The sequence below is a fragment of the Eucalyptus grandis genome, chromosome 11 (genome assembly GCF_016545825.1).
Source record: "Eucalyptus grandis isolate ANBG69807.140 chromosome 11, ASM1654582v1, whole genome shotgun sequence".
In the NCBI taxonomy this organism is placed as follows: Eukaryota; Viridiplantae; Streptophyta; class Magnoliopsida; order Myrtales; family Myrtaceae; genus Eucalyptus; species Eucalyptus grandis.
The window spans coordinates 32,608,351-32,629,354 of NC_052622.1; the positions used below are offsets into that span (position 1 = coordinate 32,608,351).

Below are 21,004 nucleotides of genomic sequence, written 5' to 3' on the forward strand. Positions count from 1 at the left end.
TTTCGAGGACTCGAAGGGGAAAATATACTATTATGGCGGTTGTTGATTAATTTTCTAAAATGACTCATTTCATTCCACGTCACAAGATGGACGATACATCTCACGTGGCTAAGATATATTTTGAGGAGATTATTCGCCTTCGTGGAGTACCAAAGACCGATTATGAGTTCTCGAGCTATTTCTAGAAGACTATGGATATGGAAGACGCTTGGTACCCAACTCCTATTCAACAAAACTAGTCATCCCCATTCCCAATCTTAATCCTTGGTTGGTGGCACGTTTTGCATGCTTTGGTTCTAATTGTATTCTATCTTGCATTTACATTTATCCATCTCCATTCACTTTGATTTATCCTTGATTCCTTTGATATCACTCAAAGCATCACCTGCCCGCCTCCTCAATTGCATCGCTATAAATATCGAATAAATTGTGAAAATCACATATGGACCCATAAACGCCATACTGGAGCCTGTCGAAATTTTTGATTCAATTTGCTCGCCTTGGAGAGGTTTACACCCAATAAGACACCAATATGTCATAGAGACAATGCCTTCAAATACATTTTGTGTAGAAAAAGAATGAAGCAAAAAAATAACGATAATGATACAAATGGTTCATGAACTTTGACCCAATATGTAACTTGATCTATTAACTTTCTATTTGTTTAATGTAGTCCAAAAACTTTAATTCAACGTGCAATGTATCTTCAATGTGGTTCTTTAACTTTTTGTACATATTCAATATAGTCTCTTAATTGCATGAAAGTATTTAATATAGTCTCTAATCTTGAACTCGTGGAAATGGACTATATTGAATATTTTTATATAATTCAAAGATTATATTGAATATGTATTAAAAATTCATGAACTATATTGAACTTATTAAACGTTTAGAAACTATATTGTACATTAAACTAAACAAATTGAAAATTCAGAGATCACATTATAAATTGAACAAAAGTTCAAAGATTTTTTGTGTCATTTTCCTAAAAAAAAAAGAAAAAGAACGAGTCCGGTTGTTCTCCATAGAGTATGCTAGTATGGAGTAAAAGCGCTACATAATCAGAAAGACGTAATTACGATTATGTCCTTCTTCGTCTTCCTTTCTTCCATTTTTGCCTCTTGGCTGTTCGACTTCGACAGGGTCATTTGCGTCCACCAAAATATGGGCCCCTCCCAAAAAAAAAAAAAAAAAAAAGGAAACAGTTTCCCGCGAAATCCAAAACCCCTCAATTTTCCCGCCATATTTCCCCCCAAAAATTTTCAGACCTAAGCCCCTCGCATTTCGCCGAAACCCTCAGAACTCGTGCCGGAGAAACGAAACGCGCAAGAAATCGATCGAACGAACTTCACGAATCCGCCATGAAAATCCGATCGCTGAAGCTCAGGGAAGCTCACAAGCCCGCCGCTGGCGACAACGGCCGCCCGTCCTTCTGCTCCGTGCTGTGGGACCAGCAGGCTCACCACCTCGTCACCGCCTCCTCCTCGGACCCGGCGATCTCGATCCACGATGCCCTGCTTCCTTCGAGCCCGCCGAGGGTCCTCCGCCACCACCGGGACGGCGTCACGGCCCTCGCGATTAGCCCCAACTCCACTTGCCTCGCGTCCGGATCGATCGATCACTCCGTCAAGCTGTACAAGTTTCCAGGTGAAAAAGCATCGGCTCGCCTTTTCTTTTGATCTCCTCTCCTTTGTCTCTTCTTTTCAAGAGAGCGTTGATTAATGACTAAAGTTTTGATCTTTAAAATGATGTGGAGCTTTTTGCCGGATTTTCGGGTCTTTTTCTTTCTTGCTAGCTTGTAAATGTGGGTATGCTGCGTCTATTTTATTGGCCTTAGGATTAAATTGGGTTGATTTGTCATTGCAGTGCATTGGCAGGTGGGTATATCTTTGGGATGATTGGATATTATATGTGCTTCAATTTGATGTTTGGGAAACCGGGATTGTTCATTAGAACATCATTCCTTTAAGCAAGACTTTGCAACAGGGGACGATGTAAATTTTTGTGCCATTGGAAGTTCAAGAAATTTTCACAATAACGGTTTACTTGTTGCCAAGTCAACCAATGTGCGGAGTATTAATATATCATTCCATCCTTTCCTAACTCCCAAAACCCATGCTAATCTGAAGCAAATTAGGTCACATTGAAAACCACAAAACAGGAGCTTCAAGATAATAAATTATGATGCCTTCACCTGGAATTTGCAATCATCAGCAAACACTACAAAAGCAGGTAGATAAGAAAAAGGAAGGAGGAATTTACGACTCTAATCCCGTAATGTAACTACAATTTTCAATGAAGAGTAGCCAGGTGATGCCTGAGTCCTGAAAAGTTCACAACAGTTAAATGGCAATGGGATCTGCCTATAACGCTTCAAACACTAAATAGAAACCATTATGAAGTTTGACTTTAATATGATATGCAAAAAGGCCTATTGTCAGCTCATGGACATTTCTGTATAAAACTCTTCACTACATCAGGTTATGGAAAGCATTTCTTCTCAACTAAGGAATAGTTCAAGCATCGATCAGCCACTTTGGAACATTTTACCTTGTATTCTTATGCCACAACTTAACCCTCGGTTTTCTTCCTACATCTACTGTTTGAAGCTTATCATTGTAATTATATATTTCAGGTGGGGATTTTCAAACCAATGTCACTAGGTTTACACTACCAATTCGTGCCCTTGCATTCAACAAGTCAGGAAGCATGTTGGCCGCAGCTGGTGATGATGAGGGAATCAAACTAATTAACACGATTGATGGTTCTATAGCCAGGGTTCTGAAAGGACATAAAGGGTCTGTCACTGGTTTGGCTTTTGATCCCAACGGTGAATACTTGGCATCTATGGACTCAATGGGGACAGTCATATACTGGGAACTTCATTCTGGAGCCACTTTGCATACGCTTAAAGGTGTTGCTCCAAACTGTGGTTCAGATTTTTCTGCCATCAATGTGCTTAGCTGGAGTCCAGATGGAGAAACTTTAGCTGTCCCTGGTCTGAAGAATGATGTGGTAATGTACGACAGAGACACTGCAGAAAAACTGTTTTCTTTGAGAGGCGATCATTTGCAATCTGTATGTTATTTGTCATGGTCACCTAATGGTAAATACATGGCAACATCTGGGTTGGACAGGCAGGTTTTAATTTGGGATGTCGACAAGAAGCAGGACATTGACAGGCAGAAATTTGACGAGAGGATATGTTGCATGTCGTGGAAGCCAATTGGCAATGCCTTGGCTGTCATTGATACAACCGGCAAGTATGGGGTGTGGGAATCTGTTATTCCTTCATCAATGAAATCGCCAATTGAAGGAATTCCAAATTCACGATCAAACAACAGTAATGGGTTGCTTTTGTTTGATGAGGAGGACGAGGAGGACGAAGAACATAGTGCTGCCGGCAGTATAAGTGATCCTGGTGAAGATAGTTTTGGTGAATCTGGACCACCTTGCAGGAAGAGGTTAAGAAAGAAGTCCACATATGAGGAACAGTGGGAGGAAGACGGCAATGACGAATTAAGCTCCCCACCAAAGCCCAAATTTCGAAAAGGACATCACGAAAAAAAGAAGGCATCAGACAATGGTCACGAGGGTCTAGGAAGCATAACATTATCTGCTAGATCGAAAATACAGGATGCTTTCCAGCCTGGCAGCACTCCTGTGCAGCCAGGGAAAAGGCGGTTCTTATGCTATAATATGATTGGAAGTATAACTACAATGGAGCAAGAGGGCTACTCCCACATAGAGGTGATGCTCTCCTTACTCAATGTGCACTCTTATTTCTCCCCACAGTGGATGTTAATTATAAATACATCTCGGATATTTCGTGTTGCACTGACATTTTACCCTATTTTGGCTGCAGATAGATTTTCATGACACTGGAAAAGGTCCACGAGTTCCATCAATGACAGATCACTTTGGTTTCACTATGGCATCAATAAATGAGAATGGAAGTGTCTTTGCGAATCCCTGCAAGGGCGAGAAAAACTTGAGCACCCTCATGTATCGCCCATTCCATAGCTGGGCAAGTAACAGTGAGGTCGGAAAATTTTCACTCTTATGCTCTTAGTTTATGATATTGAAACCTCTTGATTTGTCAAATCAAAGTAATACTGCCATCTGCACTTTGTACTTGTCCCATATGCTTACATACTCATAGCAATATTTCAGTGGTCTATGCGATTTGAGGGAGAAGAAGTGAAGGCAGTGGCTCTTGGTACTGGTTGGGTGGCTGCAATTACAAGTCTCAATTTGCTCCGCATATTCACTGAGGGTGGCTTGCAGGTTTGTCACACAGAATAGTGATGAAATTTCTGCATTCTGCCTTGGGAACAGTCAGCCTATGATTCATAGTAGCTTTCTCTTATTACTATCCATGCTTATCTTCAAATCTTTAATCAACTTATGCTCTCAACATGAACATAGAAGCATTTTTCTTCCATTTTCTGTTTCATCATAATGAGTGGGGCTACTCAATAATGAAGAAATATTGAAATAGGAAGTCACATATCCAGTTACTAGGGAAGTGATAGCATTGATGGATAGATGTATTAAGTAACAGAGAGTGGTGCAGAAGGTGCAGTAAGAGCAGTTCTTTCCCTCCATTTTCCTATGTGCATTTCACGGTAGTGAGCCAATCCATTAAAGATCTGCACTCATTTCTGATTCTCTTCCCTGTATTGTAGAAACATGTGGTGTCACTTGATGGGCCCGTTGTCACTGCATCAGGCTTCAAGGATGAGCTTGCAGTTGTCACTCATTCTTCTGATTGTCTTCCTTCTGGTGATCAGGTACTGAACTCTCCTGTTTGTGCCTCAATAAATTCACCATTTCTTTGTTTATCCAACTCAATGGTGCTTGATCACTGATTATTCACAACCGAGTTTTAAACTGTTTCAATGCTCAGTGAGTTGTGGAAAGCAGCTTGAAATCAAACTTTTTACCCTGTTACACTCAGCATTTCTTTAAAATTGGGCAGGTGATGGAGTGTACAATATTCAACATCTCCAAAAGTACAAAGGCAATGCAAGGACGATTGCCGCTGACTCCTGGATCACAGTTATTGTGGTTTGGCTTCAGTGAAGAAGGCCTGTTGAGTTCCTATGACTCAAAGGTATAGTTAAATATCTTTAGCCATGTTTTTGTCGTTTTTCCTGCTTCTGCAAACTGGAAAAAAAGAAGATAGTGAAGTTGACAGAAAGTTGAGTGCATTTTTAAGATTAGTGAAAGAACATAGAAACTTGGTTTAAAATATAACAGATAACATGACACCTTCTTCCCCCCTTTTTCTCGTTTCTCTGTTGGATATTCGTCTGCTTCCAAAAATTTGATCTTCATCTGAAACTCAAATATGTTGCAGGGTCTTCTAAGAATATTTACAAGGCAATATGGTGGCAGTTGGGTGCCGCTTTTCAGGTTTTGACCGTCTTTCTTAAAGATATGGATGATCCTCTCTCTGTTGTTTTTTAGATATGAGTTTGAAATGCAAATGATCTTTTATGTAGTGCCAGCAAAGTCAAAAGGTCAGATGAAAGCTACTGGGTAGTTGGATTGAACATGACCAATTTATTTTGCATCATTTGCAAAAGTCCAGAATTGTTCCCACAGGTAGGATACATAGTGTGCTGTTATTGTTTTGATTATTTGCAACTTTTTTCTCAGACGATTGCCTCTCTTCCAATACAGGTTGCACCAAAACCAGTTCTGTCCCTTCTAAACTTTTTGATTCCTCTTGCATCCTCTGATATTGGAGCAGAAACACTTGAAAATGAGTTTATCTTGAACCATGCGCATCTCTCACAGGTTTGTCAAATCTTTGAATTACTTATGTTGATGCCCCCAAATTTAATTGTCAAGAAAGTGGTAATGGGCAAAGTGATGCTATGTAACAAATTGACAGTATTTCAATGCTTGTCACACTTTAGAGTTACATGTGTGGATAGTTTGATCTTACTGATAGCCAAGCAAAATGGGTCTTGCTGTGCTGTTTACTCGCTGCAGATTCACCACAAAATGGAAGCAGTGGCTCAAGCTGGTATGGATGTAACCTCACTTGAGGATGATGCTTTCAACGTAGAAGCAGCTCAAGATAAATGCATTTTAAGGCTTATCGCATCCTGCTGCAATAGTAAGCATCTTTTTTAAAATTTCTTGCTCCAGCCAAGCAATGTAGCTAGAAGTGATTCATTATAGCATGTAACATCATGTAGAATGTTGATCTTGGGAAGAGAAATGACTGCCATATCTTTTAGCTATTGCTTTTGTCAATGTTTGTGATATAGAGTAAGACATGCTTATGGTGCTTATCCAGGTGACAAGCTTGCAAGGGCAACTGAACTTGTGAAACTTTTATCACTCGAGAAATCTGTGAGAGGTGCAATCAAGCTGGTCACTGCTCTGAAGCTTCCAAATCTGGCAGAGCGTTTCAACAGCATATTGGAAGTAAGTCTCGGCTCTTGGATAGTTGTAAGCAATTAGATCCTGATTATGGAACTTCATGCAAGATAATATGTTTTTATAGGAGAGGTTGCTCGCTGAGAAAGGACCTAAAGATGCGTCAGCTTTGAACATAAAAGACAGTGCCTCTACTAGTATTACGGCGGCTGCCATGGCTGAGAAGAGAACTGAAGCAATTATGACATTAGCCACACCAAAGTTATCTGCTCCTTTGTTCATAAAGAAAGTGAAATCACAGGAAGGAACCAGGGTTGGCAGTAGCGACAAAATCGATGAGGATGTAAATCCATCTATTCTGAATGTAGGGGCAACAAAGTTCAAGGATCAGAAACATGCCCCGGAGACTGATGTCAGTGGGGAGATAAAGAAGCCGGGAAATGTGCAGGAGTTGCAATCTGAACGCCCTAGCTCCGGCTTTCCAAAGTCCATAGATAACTCGGAGAAGATCAAGAATGCGGGGCAAGCGCATCGTCAACCGCCTCAACGCCCATCTAACCCGTTTTTGAAGTCAGCTGTCAAGTGACGAGTCTCCTTTCGAGAATAGTAGGATTTAAACTGACTTAACAGATGACAGAAGGTGCACCATTTCGAAATTTCGCCTCTGCTCCAGGTGCTTCCATTAGAAATGGCCGTACTCATATTGTCAGGACAAACGGCAATTCGCTGCAAATCACCGAGGCCTGGGAGCAGGGAAGATCTGGGTCGACCGCGTGCTTATCAGAATTCTTTTTGTATGTACCAATCATATCCATGTGCTTCTAGTAAAGCAAGCAAATGAGGAAATTGGGGTGTGAAGATTAGTTTCTTGAAGTGTAAGATCATCAAGTAATCGGCACTCTTTCGCCAAATTGTCTTCTTTGCGAGGGCCTCAATTGATAATGACACATTACTTTTGTAATTAAATCACTCGTCTCAATCGATATTGATGGGTAGAGAAAAATGCGATTAATTAGGTAACATCCTCACTTGATTCAGTCAATCTTTTCCCTTTTTTTCAACCCCCAGCTGGTACGGATACATACGCCGTATCAAAACTAAGTATTTTATGATTTATGTGTTTCGAAACGAGAAGAAAGAAAAAACATATAAATAGATTAATAAATTAATAAACGAATTAAAAAAAAAATGTAACGAATTTTGCAAACAAGCCAACGCCATCTCCATGTCACCCGAAAAGAATCAAAAACACGAAGGAGGAAGAATCGAAAATATCTGAAGAGGGAAGAGAGCCGAACGAATCTCCGTAGAAATGGCGGCGGACGCCTCCATCTCCTTCTCCCTCCACCGCCTCCACCACCCCCACGGCGGAGCACCGACCCCCTCCCCAACCCTAGATTCCGACGACGATTTCCCCATCTGGCCCCCCGCCCCCGCCGCCACCGCCACCGCCACCGGCATCACCACCGCCACCACCAATATCACGACGCTCCGTTCGATGTCTACGCCTCCGATCCCTTCCCTCTCCACCGGTCCGATCCGATCGCTGCCGTCCGATCCCATCCCTCCGCCGGCGACGACGTTCGATTCGACGCCGATTCTCCGGATCTCTTCCACGGCCCCGAGAACCAGGCCAATTTCGTCATGGACCTGTTTCATCAGCGCGTGGAGCAGTCCCATGTGATGGACGGCGACGGCTCCGATTTAGTGTCAGGTTCCTTGAATGAGTCCAATTTTGCTGTTATAGATGGTAGTAGCGATTTGAGCGTCCACAATTTGGAGGTAGGTTTAGGTTTAGGATTGGGGTTTGGATTAGAGAGGAACGATAACGGGTCTTTCGTTGTCGAGCATTGTTACGGTGAGTTTGATGATGGTGATGACGTCTTCTTTGTGGAGAGGAGGTTTTCTAGCGGAGCACAGTCCGCCGGTGGTGCGGTGGAGCCCTATGGTGATGTGAGATTGGAGTCCGATTCAGAATCGGAGAATGAAGACAGGGCCGGTTTGTGTTTTGAGGATGAGTATGGGTTTGATTGCGACAACAACGAGAATGATGATCTCGCAAGCAACCCTCTCTTTTGGGATTCTCTAAACTTGGAGGACGGTGAGGAGGTTCATGATGATTTTGACTGGGAGGAAGTGGATGGTCGCACCAACGAGAGAGAGACTTCGAGCTTGTTTGTTCATGCTGATGGCAGTGTTAGGTCCAATTCAACCTCGACGCCCGTAGTTGTAGCCGACGATGGTGATGGTGGTTTGAGGGTGGAAAGAGTTGGAGGTCTGGGGAACGTGGAGTGGGAGGTTTTGTTGAACGCTAATAACTTGCTTTTGGATCCAGATTTGGAAAATGAGGAACCTTTATTCACTGACCATGCTTATTTTTTTGGGCCAGACAGTCAGATTTTGGTTGGGCAAGTGATGGAGAGTGAGAGTGCTTCTAGTGGTAGGCCGCCAGCTTCTGCATCAGTGATTGAGAATCTTCCTACTATAGTTTTAGGTCAAGGGGATGTGGAGAAGAATGAGGGGCTTTGTCCTGTATGCAAAGATGAGTTTGATGTGGGGGAAAAGGTGATTGATCTGCCTTGCAGTCATAGATACCACTCCAACTGCATCCTAACGTGGCTGCGCATGAGAAATACTTGTCCTGTTTGTCGCTACGAATTACCCACTGATGAATCTGATTATGAGGGTAGAAGGACGTTGCAGAGAGTATGACTTGATCTTTGGTCATGGACTGAGGTCAGTTATAATTCTTAAAATCTTGCCAAGTATCAGGGTTTTGTGAAATTGGACAGCATCATGTGATGGCTTCCTCACCTGCTTCACTAGGATGAAATACTCAATAACACTATCTTAATTGTATTGTGTTTGTAAAGAATGTTATTCCTGCAATGTGCTTGGCCTTTTGCCTTTTTATTCTATTGTAGTGAGAAGAAAAGGGGTGAGAACTACAACTTGTGAGTGTTATACCCCTACATGGTTGATCTTTCGCTATTACACCTAACGAGAAGGGAATATTTTTGGGTTCGTGATCGTACCCCGCACGTTTCTTGTATCTACCTTCTTTTAGGAATGTGTTATCTTTTTAGTACTATCGCAAATAAATAACTTGACTTTGCGTGTAGAAGTACCTCTTTCTCATTCTTTCCTCTTCATGTTTACTTTTGCGTATGAATTTTGCAGTCGTGGCATGTTATTTCTTTAATGACTGGGTTACAAATGCTGCAACCCCCCTTTTTCAGTAATTGTGGAGGATTCTATATTCTCAAATGTATTTTGCAAGAATTTATGATTGAAGGAATTGATTAGATACTGATCCCATTAGATCTTTTAGGTAGTTGGACATGAGAATTTTGTTGAGTTCTACTGTTTCTCTAGGGAGAGATGTTTGTGTTAGAGGAAAAGTGTTACTAATTTGGACTTATCACTAATCACGTTTGCATCTTGCATTATGTAACTTTAAATGGTAGATAGCTTCAATACTAGTGCTCCTTAGGTTTTTGTTGATTCTTTGAGGACCAGAACTAGGACAATAATGTCTACGGCCATATGGAAGAATTAGAAGATAGAGGTAAAAAGGTGTGAGTTATGACACTAATTTTGCAGGCATTATCATTTATTTAGTCGACTAATGAGCTGCCGGCAAGGATTTCGTGTTCTACTTATGGAATTTAAGCATCTGCCAGTCAAAATTTTTTCAGGAACTTGGTCGAGAGGTTTGACAATTTTTGGTCTTCGTTGCCTAGAGAGAACTGTCTAGCCTCTCCCCCCTTCCTCCTCTCTCTGTCTGGGTACTCTGAAAGTGATTATCAATGAGGTTCTTAATGTTTTTAGCATTCGGGATTCAGGACTTTGTTTCAAGATGATGTTGTTCTAGCCTAGGATGAAGTTTAAATTAGGAGGAGTATATTCTCTATAACAGGTTTTAATGAAGAAGACATCAGCTAACTTTGTTCACTTAAGGAATAAGATTGAATGGATGCATGAGCATGCGCATACTCAATGGGTGTATTAACCTTCCATATGCACCTGTATACATGCATGAAATAATACATTTTTATCTGTTGCATGTGTGAATTTCAAAATTTTGTTGGATCACCACGTATTGAAGTACTTCTAGTTTTTTGTTATTTTGAGATATCGTTTATACTAACAATTTGTGGTAAAAGTCATACGTACTTGTTGCATATGCAATCTCTCACATTTGACTTAACTATTGAGGGCTTAGTTGTGTGAAAATCAGAGAGGTGGGGAAGGGATCCATTGCGGAAATTGGGTGACTTTGTCCATTCGTGTGGTGTTAGGATTGAAAGGAAAAAGGGGAGAGATGGTTTTTGCTCAGGAAATTCCAAGATATGCCACAACATGGTTCAACTTCAAACTAGTAATGTAGATATTGCTTAGTTGTTTCATGGTTCAAGGTTAGATGCTAGCTGCTGTTCTTCGGTCGTGCTTTAAATGGGTAAATTCCCTCTGGTTATTATCTTGTGTAACAACGTAGTGAGCAAGTTTTTGAATTGTTTTTATGTTGACAATTTCTATTTCATGCCAACTTCGAGAGTCCAGCCCGTTGCGTGCAAGTTTGCATCACCGACCATCCATGTTTCCGGAACTGGGCTTGGAGTTGGGAGTGGTTGAGAGTAATATTGGCCATTAGAAAAAGAAACGTAATAACTGAGGTAGATATGATATGCTTTTGGTCAAAGTTTGAGAACTTCCCGATGGGTACACCTTGTCATTATTCTGAGTCTCTGACCATCCTAATTCAGGTTTGCAAAGTTAAGTCGTAGGGTTCAAGTTCTTGAGTTGATCAAATTATAGTAGTTGCTTGGCTTTTCGACATCAATAGAAGGCGTCCTTTCAATCGACAATTCGATCCAGAGATATAACTTTTGCTTTTGTGGATGGTATACGCGTCTTTTGACAAGGTTTCTTCTTCTCTCTCTTTTCTTTGTTCATCGATGCTTGAAAGCTTTTCTGAGTAAGGACTAAAACCGTGTTATTGTCAGAAGTAAAATTAAGTTGATCACATTCTAGATATATTGAATTCTAACTTTAGAAGTAAAATTAAGTTGATCACATTCTAGATACATTGAACTCTAACTTTATGGTGTGTATGTTTTTGTGCGTGCGTGCGCGCGCGTGTTTCGCTCTTTTATTCTTTAGCTCGGTGACGTTGTGATATCTTGGGTTTGCACTTGGGTTTGAGCCTGTCGAAAGGACTTTGAATACCAACGTCGCGCCCCTTCCTCCAAGCTGAAATGCAACGTATTGCTGCATGGCCAACTCTGGAAACTCTTTCAAGTGCTCAAAGGATAAGATTTGCCAACTAAAATTCCAGGACACTTAAAAACCTCTATATGATCTTGGCAATGGTACCTAATAGTGTATTTTTTGAAGCATCCGTGCATTCTTAAAAGGCGATTTTCGGTAACAAAATATCAACCCTAGTTAACACCCGTCTTTTGATTCTTCGAATTACAGCACCGGTAATTATCGTGTTGGTCCATTCTTGGCCATTAGCATTGCCCCATAATAAGCAATTGTTTAAACAGCCATATATGTGCACATAGGGACGATATCCATAATCAGTAACACAGAGGATCAGTTGAGAACTGCCTGCTTCATGGTTCATCCCATTTTCGTCATACATTAATTTTCCCTAGTGCCACGATGCCAATCGGAACAAGACGCATGTCGTTTTATTTTTCTTGTGGAAATATTCCATCGATTCTTTTGGGTCGTATGGTCATTGTTAAGCATCTTCCTCTTTGCCAAATCGGGATGCGTCATAACTCCGGATCTCTTTTCACCGAATTTTACGCCACTTTTTCAAATGCGTAGAGCATATGGACCGTGAGATGATGACATCCTTTTCGAAGCTTTGAGTTTGATTGCTTGTAAAACTTGTGAGACAGGTAGAGCTAGTCCCGATTATGGAGAGCGTCCTCTGGCTATTAATTTCTTGCCAGTTGCCTTGTTATTTTCATTACTAAGTTACATGTGGCTTTGATCTCATTACATTGTCTTTACCACTTTTGTCAACGATGCATAAATGAAGGTAGATCCATACCCTGAAATTGCTGAAATTGCAGTGATATTGTAATTGATAGGCATTTTATACATTAAGCATAGTTGGTTCGGTGTGCATTACGCATTTTTGGACTGTGGACATAAAAGCTCCAACCTACCGCTTGATTAAAAGACCTGGAATCTTTTTCTTAGTTGATTAGTCTGAGATTGCACCATCCTTGCCTCTCTCTCTCTCTCTCTCTCTCGTTGGGTATGCTAACACAGCAAAGCGTCTGGGCGCTAATGACCACCAGAGCAATGCGAGCTCTGTATTGAAGCCTGGAATATGACACTGGTAACATATAATGTAAGGTTTCCTTTTTCATAGAGTGATGTGGTAGATTGGACCAGTTCCGAGTTTGTGAAAAGATATGTCGCCTTTTGCGAGCCCCTCGGTAGGTTTCTGGATATGATTTATTTTGCCTGGTAATAAAATGGACTGGTAATATATTATTACACACCTCAATTGCTTTAAGTAAGTTCCACATGGGTTGCTCATTGATACTTGTCTCGATAGTATTTGTCGAGCAACTTTGACAATCCATAAATACGCCCCAAATTTATCTGGACGCAACCAACTAGGACCTCAAGTGAGATCAAGTCTCCATGAAACCATAATGCTCTCGACTATTTTGGCTGCCTAGTTGGCTTTAATGAGATGGTTCATGAAACTGTGCCTTCGCTTGCTTGGCGCCCCTCTTCTGGTACTCGTGGTTAGGGGCTTGATGAAAGACAACTCCACCAGAGGCACCAACAATTTATCTAAATTTCTATTCACATTTACTTGGTAACGAATACAAAAACTCGCATGATCGCTTCGAGGAAAACTTGCCATGAGCAAATTGTCTCTCCCATGACCTTTCGTTGCTATCGGAGATGTAAAATGCCGTACAATATACTCAATCTCTTTTGTTGCTTACATGATGCTCACGTTAATTCTAAAAATTCTATTCTGTTGCAATTTGCCTTGAGGGAACTTGCCTATAAAAACCCTCTTGCCTTCCCAATACTCCTTCCTCTCTTGTCCCTCTCTCTCTCTCTCTCTCTCTGTGAGTGTGGGAGTTGATCTTATCAGTTAAGTTGGAGTTTTCAATCCAAACAATGGAGCTGGAGTTAACTCAGTCGAGTGAAGTGAAAAACTGCAGCCTCACTCAGCCAAACACCACTCAAACTCTCCATCATTTCCCTTCCCAACAAAAACTACCGCCTTTCCCCTCCATCACTCACCCAAACCCTGGTTTCAGCACCCTCCATGCAAGCCCTAAAATCTCTCCTCCTGATTTCAACAGACCTTCCATCCCCTTTGCCGGGTTCTTGCCCAATTCCCACCTCACCGACGAGCTCTCTTTAAACTCATCTCCCTGCAACAACTCCACCACCTTTGATGACGCCAGCAAAGATCAAATTCACCCTTATCACTTTGACCATGTCAGCAATGCCATCCATGAGAGGAGGCTGAGAAGGATGATATCGAACCGGGAGTCTGCGCGGAGGTCGCGGCTGAGGAAGAAGAAGCAGATCGAAGAGCTCCAAATGCAAGTGAACCAGCTCCGAGGTGCCAACAACAATCTCTCTGAGAAACTCATTGGCCTTCTGGAGAGCAATCAGCAGATCCTCCAAGAGAATGTTCAACTCAAAGAGAAGGTCTCTTCGCTCCAGGTCATCGTGAGCGACCTATTGGCCCCCTTCAGGAATGTGGAAGAAGTTGCTTGCATTCTCAAGTCTGAAGCATCGAACCGATCGGTGCAGTGACACATGGACAAGTTGTATCAGACTCGGTAAAGAGTTATAGAGGGAGCGCTAACAAGAAGGATGCCTCTTCAAGTCCCAAATAGTACCTTCTGTTTGGCTATTATCGTATGCACCCCTTGCAAGATGTGCTGCACTTCCTCGAATGAACAAATTGAGATATTAAGTTTAGGGTTTGCTTGTATGTTTTCTTCTCTTCAGTGTCTGCTCTCATCGATCAGGGTTTGATCTCTCTCTCTCTCTCTCTGCGATCATATTTACACCAATTAGTACGAGCTAATCTTCCTTATAATTGTTCGATTCAAGCATCGCCATCTCATAGTGTCCTTCTAAACTCATGTAACTTAGTTTGTGGCTCATCAATCTTTGATATTCTTATTCCGGTCTTCTCAATGTGAAACCAAAAGTAATTTCCACAAGAAACTACCGATAGAGTTTCTTCTTAATTTTGTCTGCATGTAGGGGAAGTTCGAAGATATGGTATAATCACCCGATTTCCACAGAAAATCTGGGATATGCTCTTTTCCACAAGGAATCCTAGATTGTGTATAATTAGCCAAAAAAGAAGAAGCTTTTCCATCGTGAAAACGCTGACTAGATTGACACGGTAAATATTAAGTTCTGAGTTCACCGGATCAAACAGCTAACTCGATCAATCAACACAAGAGCTTTAAGTTGAACCAAGACAAAAGTTTCTTCCTGGTGCATTGATGGAGTTTAGCATTTATGGAACAGATAAGAATTTCCGCATGCATTAACTAATAGAGTTGGCACTCAACCTAGAAAGATACGCTAGTGATATGTCCAGGCTCATGCTCACTTTTGGGAAGAGATCTCAAGTAATTTTAACCCTCATGAGAAATCTTATTGCATAAGTTTCTAAATTTTCTCTGTGTCCAGTCCAAACGTTTCGGCCCAAATTCACTTCAGTCTACAGAGTCCACAACTCTTAACTCTAGCTACGAAACTGTTTGAGCGAAAATATATCACAGAAAACCATGCACACGGAAAAAAAAAATCGCATCTCCTCAAGGGCTAGAAATTGACATGCGGTACTCATTAACAAGTAGGGTATTGACTTGATCTATCATTAATGAATTCTCAGGGCCATTCATTTCAGGTTTTTCTTCCAAAATGAAGAGTTTATCATAAAATATACAAGAAGGCATCCTCTAATTCCTCTAGAAACTCGGATTCTGAATAATCGGTCAGTAGACTATAGCATTTCGTTCTTTCGCCTAGTGAGTATTATCGAAGACTGGATGTAGGTGGTGAGGAAAAGTCCGCCTCATTAGCTGTAACATTCTCTTGCATCATTTTCTCCTTGAATTGTGAAATGAATCAATCAGCCCACGTACGAGAACGTGAACATCAGGGTCAGCCGTTCTTCTTCAGTGGATGCTTCCCATTTGAGATGGCCATAGCTGTTTCAGCTGCTGAAGCCGAGCCGCTGCAGCTCTGGTCCTCAAAACTGTTAACAGTGTCCGCATATGATCGGGTACAAGGCCACCTAAACACAAGTAATCCGTTTTAGCCTGTGATACAGGACAATAATTGCAAAAATGGACTATTTTATGGAAATTAGTGGACCTGCTTGACTTTATAACCTCACCATCTATTGTAAATTCCTCATCATATATGTCACCTGCAATTTGAGACTGGATTAAGTGCAAAACTCATTGATCCTCACGACCAGCATAAAGGATCAACACTTGCGAATTCTGCTAATTTTTCCATGGGGCGCCATACATAAAGAATACATAAGTTCCATATCAATATACAGAAACTAGTGCAATCCTGATCCTGAATGTCAGTCACGCCATTGCAAGAGATAATTATAAAAAAAAACTATTTATGAACGCCAAATCTTGGTTCTCGATTAAGCATAGCATTTAGAGACACAATCATTCTAACCTGAATGCTTCTTCTAATATTCAGCCTTTCATCCCCTAGGTAGCATGAAGGCAAATAAGCTCAACTAGAAAACAACTAACCTCCGTATAGAGTCTTTTTTGAGAAGTACTTGGCCATCAGTCGCTGAGTATAGTCTGCTTCATATTTTCTGTACTTTTCAATGTCCCTGGCATCATTAGAGTCCCTGTCCAATATTGAGACCATCATCAATTACCTTGCCACTCACAATTGTGAATGTTACGTGTCATTTCTGCGATTGTGCAACTATGACCGTTTACTTCTCAATATCCACGACATTTTCAAGTACTGTAATTTACCACAACAAGTGAAACCAAGAGGGAACTCAGCATCAACTAAAAAGAGAGAGGACCATCCAGCAGTCTCGTATACAACATAAACAGCTGACAGCAGTGGCACAGTGGCAAAGTGAACTCAGTATTTCACCAACACCTTTGCCAAAGAGGTCATAAGAGAGACGACTTATGGTGACTCACTGACTCAGAGTAATCTGGGGTCCAGCATGCTCCAAAGAGTAGTCCAACTTACAACTCAAAAACCAGCACGGCTAGAAAAATGATACCATCACAGATTCACAGAGATGAGTCTGCCATAACAGTAATGGACGGGATTCTCCCCTGTGGATGTAAATCCAGTGGGAGATAAGTAACAAAATAGGGATCAGAAAAGCACTATGTGATTTAACATGCCAATTCAATCATCCAATATTAAGCCAAAGAGCACTCCAAAACAGGGTGCCCATGAATCCGTCGAAGGTTGTTTCTTACCAGTCACAAAATCCAACAATGAATAGTTTGTGCAAACCCATACCAATTCAATTCACAGTACTTCCCCTTAAATATTCCCCAAGACTCTCACGCGAAAGATTCAGACTTCTAAAAATTAGAACTTTCCAACAAAGAAATATCGTCCATCCGCGATTCTCAACACCTAGCGAATTTAAGCTCGGCCCTTTCAGTACCCAGCTCACCGCTAAGTTCTAAGTTGTGATAAAGCCCTAACGCAGCGATTGCACGGAGATTCGGGGGGAGAGAACTCACTGGAAGAGCTCGCTGGGATCAGGCTTTCTGTCCTCCGCATCTCCCGCGCCGTCGCCGTCGCCGTCGCCGACATCGGGATCGACATTTGACCTTCAGGTGACGACCGTATCAAAGCACTGGTCGAGGAGTCGCGTGAGCGTGTGCGTGTGCGCGTGCGCGTGGGAGAGAGGGAGAGGGAGAGAGAACCTGGGGATGGGGCGGGGCGGACGGAGGATCGGAAGGTGACGGGGAACTCATCGGAATCGGAATCGGAACGGCTCGCTCAGTCCGCCATTGAAGTGGAAGAACTGCTGCTGCTGCTGCTGTTGCTGCTGAGGATGTTCCCTGACGCCGGCGGAATCGATTGGAATTATTGGGGTGACTTGATAAGAGTAAGTAAATTTAGTCGGACCGTGGAATCGATTGGAATTGTTGGGTGTTAGACCGGTAATAAATATATGTATTTAATTTTTAAGAAAAAAATTCAATCAAAAAAATTTAAGACTAATAATGAAAATCTTAAAATCCCAATTTGAAACTCAACACTCATAAACTGAATGCTTATCTTATCTCACTCTTACCTTATCTGAGTCGTCTTTTTATCTTTTACTCACTGCCTTAACTGTTAAGCTCAAAGTTTATCGATCCATAATCTCGACTCGAACTTTTAATATGAGTCCAATTGCTTTATTGATATTACAATCAACAAAAGGGTAGTTCTTTGTTTTTAGCTTTACTTTGGCTTGCTGAAAAGCGTGCTCTATGTGGTAAAGCTTGGTGGGTTTGGTCTTTAATGGGTGGTTTCCAATTCTAAGATCTATTTGGACTATGCTCACTCTTAATTGCAATAGGTATTATATTTAGACCATGTTTATTTTGTGAAAAAAAATGAACAATTTAATTTTCTTTTATCTTTGGAAGGGAAAATATCATCAAAAATCTCAAACTTTGCCCAAAGTGATAAATTTACCTTAATTTTTTTTTGTGACATAAAAAATCCAAAACTTTTGAATCATGACATATTTACCATATTAATGGCATTTTCGTCTTATTCTTTCTATTTTTCTTTTCTTTTCTTTTCTTTTCCCTCCGTCAGCTAGGTTGGCGTCGGGCGAGGGTCACCCTCGCTTGGGCTGGCTAGGGTCGCCCTTGCTCGACGCCTGCGAGGGCGGCCCTCGTCCAACGTTGGCTTCCCTCTGTCGGCTTCGCCATGGTCGACAGAGGGAAGAAAGAAGAAAAAAAGAAAGTAAAAAGACAAAAATGCTCCATAATTTAGGGTAAATGTGTCACGCGAATGAAAGTTCAAGATTTTTTGTGTCATAAAAGAAAGTTTGGGGTAAATGTGTCACAGTTAGCAAATTTCGAAGTTTTTCATGTCACAAAAAAAAAAAAATTTGGGGTAAATTTGTCACCTTAGGCAAAGTTTAGGTTTTTGGTGATTTTTTTCTCCTTAAAAAATAATGAATGAATAAATATTTATTGTTCTTAAAAATGCTTATACATAAATTACTATTAATAATGAAAGCATTTTTAATTAGTTAATTATTTTGAAGAATCATAAGTAACAAAAAATATTTTTCAAATTATTTATTTTCTACGATACATTATCGACACCGACATAAGTCGATAGCTTTAAACTTGATACAAATGGTTATTGTCAATAATGCCATCTCAACATATAATTAACTCTCCAATCCAAATGATATTGTTGTGTCTGCGATCTTTCCACATCAACGCAGCCATGAGTCACCAAAAACAAGTGGAATAACATGTTAGAGGACGGTCGAGATTTGGATAGCAAGGCAAAAGCGGTGCATTTTCCTTAGGTAGAACGAGAAGAAAAAAATAAAGAACTCACGGTCGGAATTGGGATGCGACATAAAATCGATCTTTTTAAGGAATTAGGCCGACGCAGAAGAGTGGTGCTTGTGTGATTTCTACGCTCAGATGAATGTAATGTGTACACGATCGCATCGATCATCGAGTTGGCTGTGCTTTTGGAAGTTTCAGTCAAGTTTTTCTAATCAAGTCGCTTGAATCCATGAGAGCTTTTGAGCATTCATGTTAGCGGACAGAAAGAACAGACTCAGGAGCAAGCGCAAAACATATCGAGGCTGCCCCGACAGACATTTTAATCGAAGCTGCTTATGCCCACCTGATGACGAGATTCCTTGGAAATCGACTCCTTTCCCGACACATCTGATCGAGCGCGAAAAGGGTTCTTGGCAACAGATGTGATTTCTGTGGTCGTGATGGTTTTCTTTCGCCTTGAATCGTGAAAGATTAGTGACAGAGATATTCCTCCTTTAGCAGAGGTAATGCATGAGTAGTGTCATGCAGCATTTCCTATTGGCTTGCTACCAAAAGAATGCTTCAACTCCTGAAGAATATGATGCAGCAAGAAGCAACAGTCCCTTGTCCAGAGCCGTTTGCAGGCTCAGCAGATTGAAGCACTGCCGAAAAAAACTACGCGAGAATGGATGGCTGCAGTCTAAGCTTCTGCTTTCATAGGCAACTGAGATGACTTTTCCGGGTCTCCTGGTCCGAAGCGTTGAATTCTCCCCATCCCTGTGCTTGTTTTGTTGGGCGAGTAGTCATATTGGCTCTGACTTGTCTGTTCATCAGCAACTTCATCGGCCATAAGTTTCCTGCAACACTAACACCTCACATTCTCGAACAGATTGGGGTCTTCTTCGGAGCAACTGCTTTTTACATGGCCTTCGTGGCTTTGTTTTTTGGCTGGTCTTGCTATGGCAGAACATTTGATCATGTCCTGTTCACTGAGTTTCCCCATGATATTTCTATCAGTACGTGTACTCCCGACATGGATTATGGGCATCGATGCAGGGCATAGTCACAAGCTGCAATGGCACGAGGGCAAGTAAAAATGCTAGGAATTACAAGTGCAACCAACAGGGAATCCTTGAGAACGCCTGGGTTTTAATTCTTGCTTCAATCATATACACCAGTGAAACTGAGACAGACGGAAATTGTAATGCAACTCTTCAATCATATGCAGTATTTCAAAAGAAAAATGGAACCTAAGAAAACTATATCCACATATTGTCAGGCAGTCAAAACCACAGTAACCCACAACATCGCTAAACTTTTCATATACCTAGGCATTACTAATAGAACATACAAGTTAGTCGCGCCAAATTGTATTAGATTTTTTAAATCTTTCTTCCTTCCTTCTGCGACCTTTCCGTCTGTATAAATATCAAACGATTAACGCGTTCATTGGTGCTAGCCGCATTCTTTTGGTCAGCTACAGGTGCAACCACTCCACTATAATCACCTTCATCACCTCACTTTTTGTTCGGCTATATATGCTTGCATCTTCTTCAATAACGGAACTCAACCCTGCTCATGTCCTTTTGCAATATCCACGCTCCCTTTACCAAACTCAAACATGTCTGATCAAAATCATCTTCCAAGTAAGCTTCCTCTTTAGCTGCTAAATTTTCATTGCAGCTAGTCAATGCATATCCAGTGGTACTTAATATCATCGGTTGTGATTATGATTCTTTTGTTCTCCTGATAATTTCCAGAACACACTTCGGTTCCCGTGAATTCGTACACAGGTCCACCAGTAGTTCCTGTGAATCCCATGTCCATGAAGGACGCTCAAGGTCAAGGAGAACTCAAAGGTGGTGCTCATCCTGGAGATCAAACTAAGTCCAGAGGAGATGGGTTTTGCAGGGGATTGTATAAATCTCTCTCTCTCTCTCTCTCTCTGTAAATTAAAGAGATGAATAACATCATGTGCCTTCTTTTTTGCAGTTGTGCTGGGTTGTGTTGCTACTGTTGCTTGGACATCTGCTTTTAGCTCGGAGCTG

General features: G+C 41.3%; 3 protein-coding genes and 1 non-coding gene across 4 annotated transcripts; 3 read left to right on the forward strand and 1 right to left on the reverse strand.

Annotated features, from left to right (window-relative positions):
* Positions 1-1,279: 1,279 nt before the first annotated feature.
* LOC104426082 (WD repeat and HMG-box DNA-binding protein 1) lies at positions 1,280-7,362 on the forward strand. The gene is made up of 12 exons (XM_010039017.3): positions 1,280-1,647; positions 2,636-3,750; positions 3,866-4,042; positions 4,174-4,287; positions 4,689-4,793; positions 4,982-5,116; positions 5,363-5,418; positions 5,508-5,610; positions 5,689-5,805; positions 6,004-6,130; positions 6,314-6,444; positions 6,524-7,362. The coding sequence occupies exons 1-12, from the start codon at positions 1,362-1,364 to the stop codon at positions 6,980-6,982; spliced, it is 2,925 nt and encodes a 974-aa protein (XP_010037319.1). The 5' UTR covers positions 1,280-1,361; the 3' UTR covers positions 6,983-7,362.
* Positions 7,363-7,594: 232 nt separating this feature from the next.
* On the forward strand, positions 7,595-9,517 carry LOC104426083 (E3 ubiquitin-protein ligase CIP8). Its single transcript, XM_010039018.3, has one exon. It carries the CDS (start codon positions 8,041-8,043, stop codon positions 9,106-9,108), a length of 1,068 nt encoding a protein of 355 aa, XP_010037320.2. The 5' UTR covers positions 7,595-8,040; the 3' UTR covers positions 9,109-9,517.
* Positions 9,518-13,566: 4,049 nt separating this feature from the next.
* LOC104427770 (basic leucine zipper 43) lies at positions 13,567-14,232 on the forward strand. The gene has a single exon (XM_010040809.2). The coding sequence runs from the start codon at positions 13,567-13,569 to the stop codon at positions 14,215-14,217; it is 651 nt and encodes a 216-aa protein (XP_010039111.1). The 3' UTR covers positions 14,218-14,232.
* A 1,018-nt stretch (positions 14,233-15,250) lies between these two features.
* LOC104426084 lies at positions 15,251-17,587 on the reverse strand. The gene is made up of 5 exons (XR_005547315.1): positions 17,373-17,587; positions 17,187-17,276; positions 16,209-16,312; positions 15,805-15,859; positions 15,251-15,724 (listed from the first exon to the last, which is right to left on the reverse strand). It is a non-coding gene; the product is annotated as an uncharacterized LOC104426084 (transcript).
* Positions 17,588-21,004: the final 3,417 nt, after the last annotated feature.

Excerpts from the sequence above, each read along its gene's own strand:
- LOC104426082 (XM_010039017.3), top strand. The coding sequence starts at position 1,362 with ATGAAAATCCGATCGCTGAAGCTCAGGGAAGCTCACAAGCCCGCCGCT. Across the intron at positions 4,288-4,688 it reads TCACTGAGGGTGGCTTGCAG|AAACATGTGGTGTCACTTGA; the intron begins GTTTGTCACACA and ends CCTGTATTGTAG. Across the intron at positions 5,806-6,003 it reads ACCATGCGCATCTCTCACAG|ATTCACCACAAAATGGAAGC; the intron begins GTTTGTCAAATC and ends TACTCGCTGCAG.
- LOC104426083 (XM_010039018.3), top strand. The coding sequence starts at position 8,041 with ATGGACCTGTTTCATCAGCGCGTGGAGCAGTCCCATGTGATGGACGGC.
- LOC104427770 (XM_010040809.2), top strand. The coding sequence starts at position 13,567 with ATGGAGCTGGAGTTAACTCAGTCGAGTGAAGTGAAAAACTGCAGCCTC.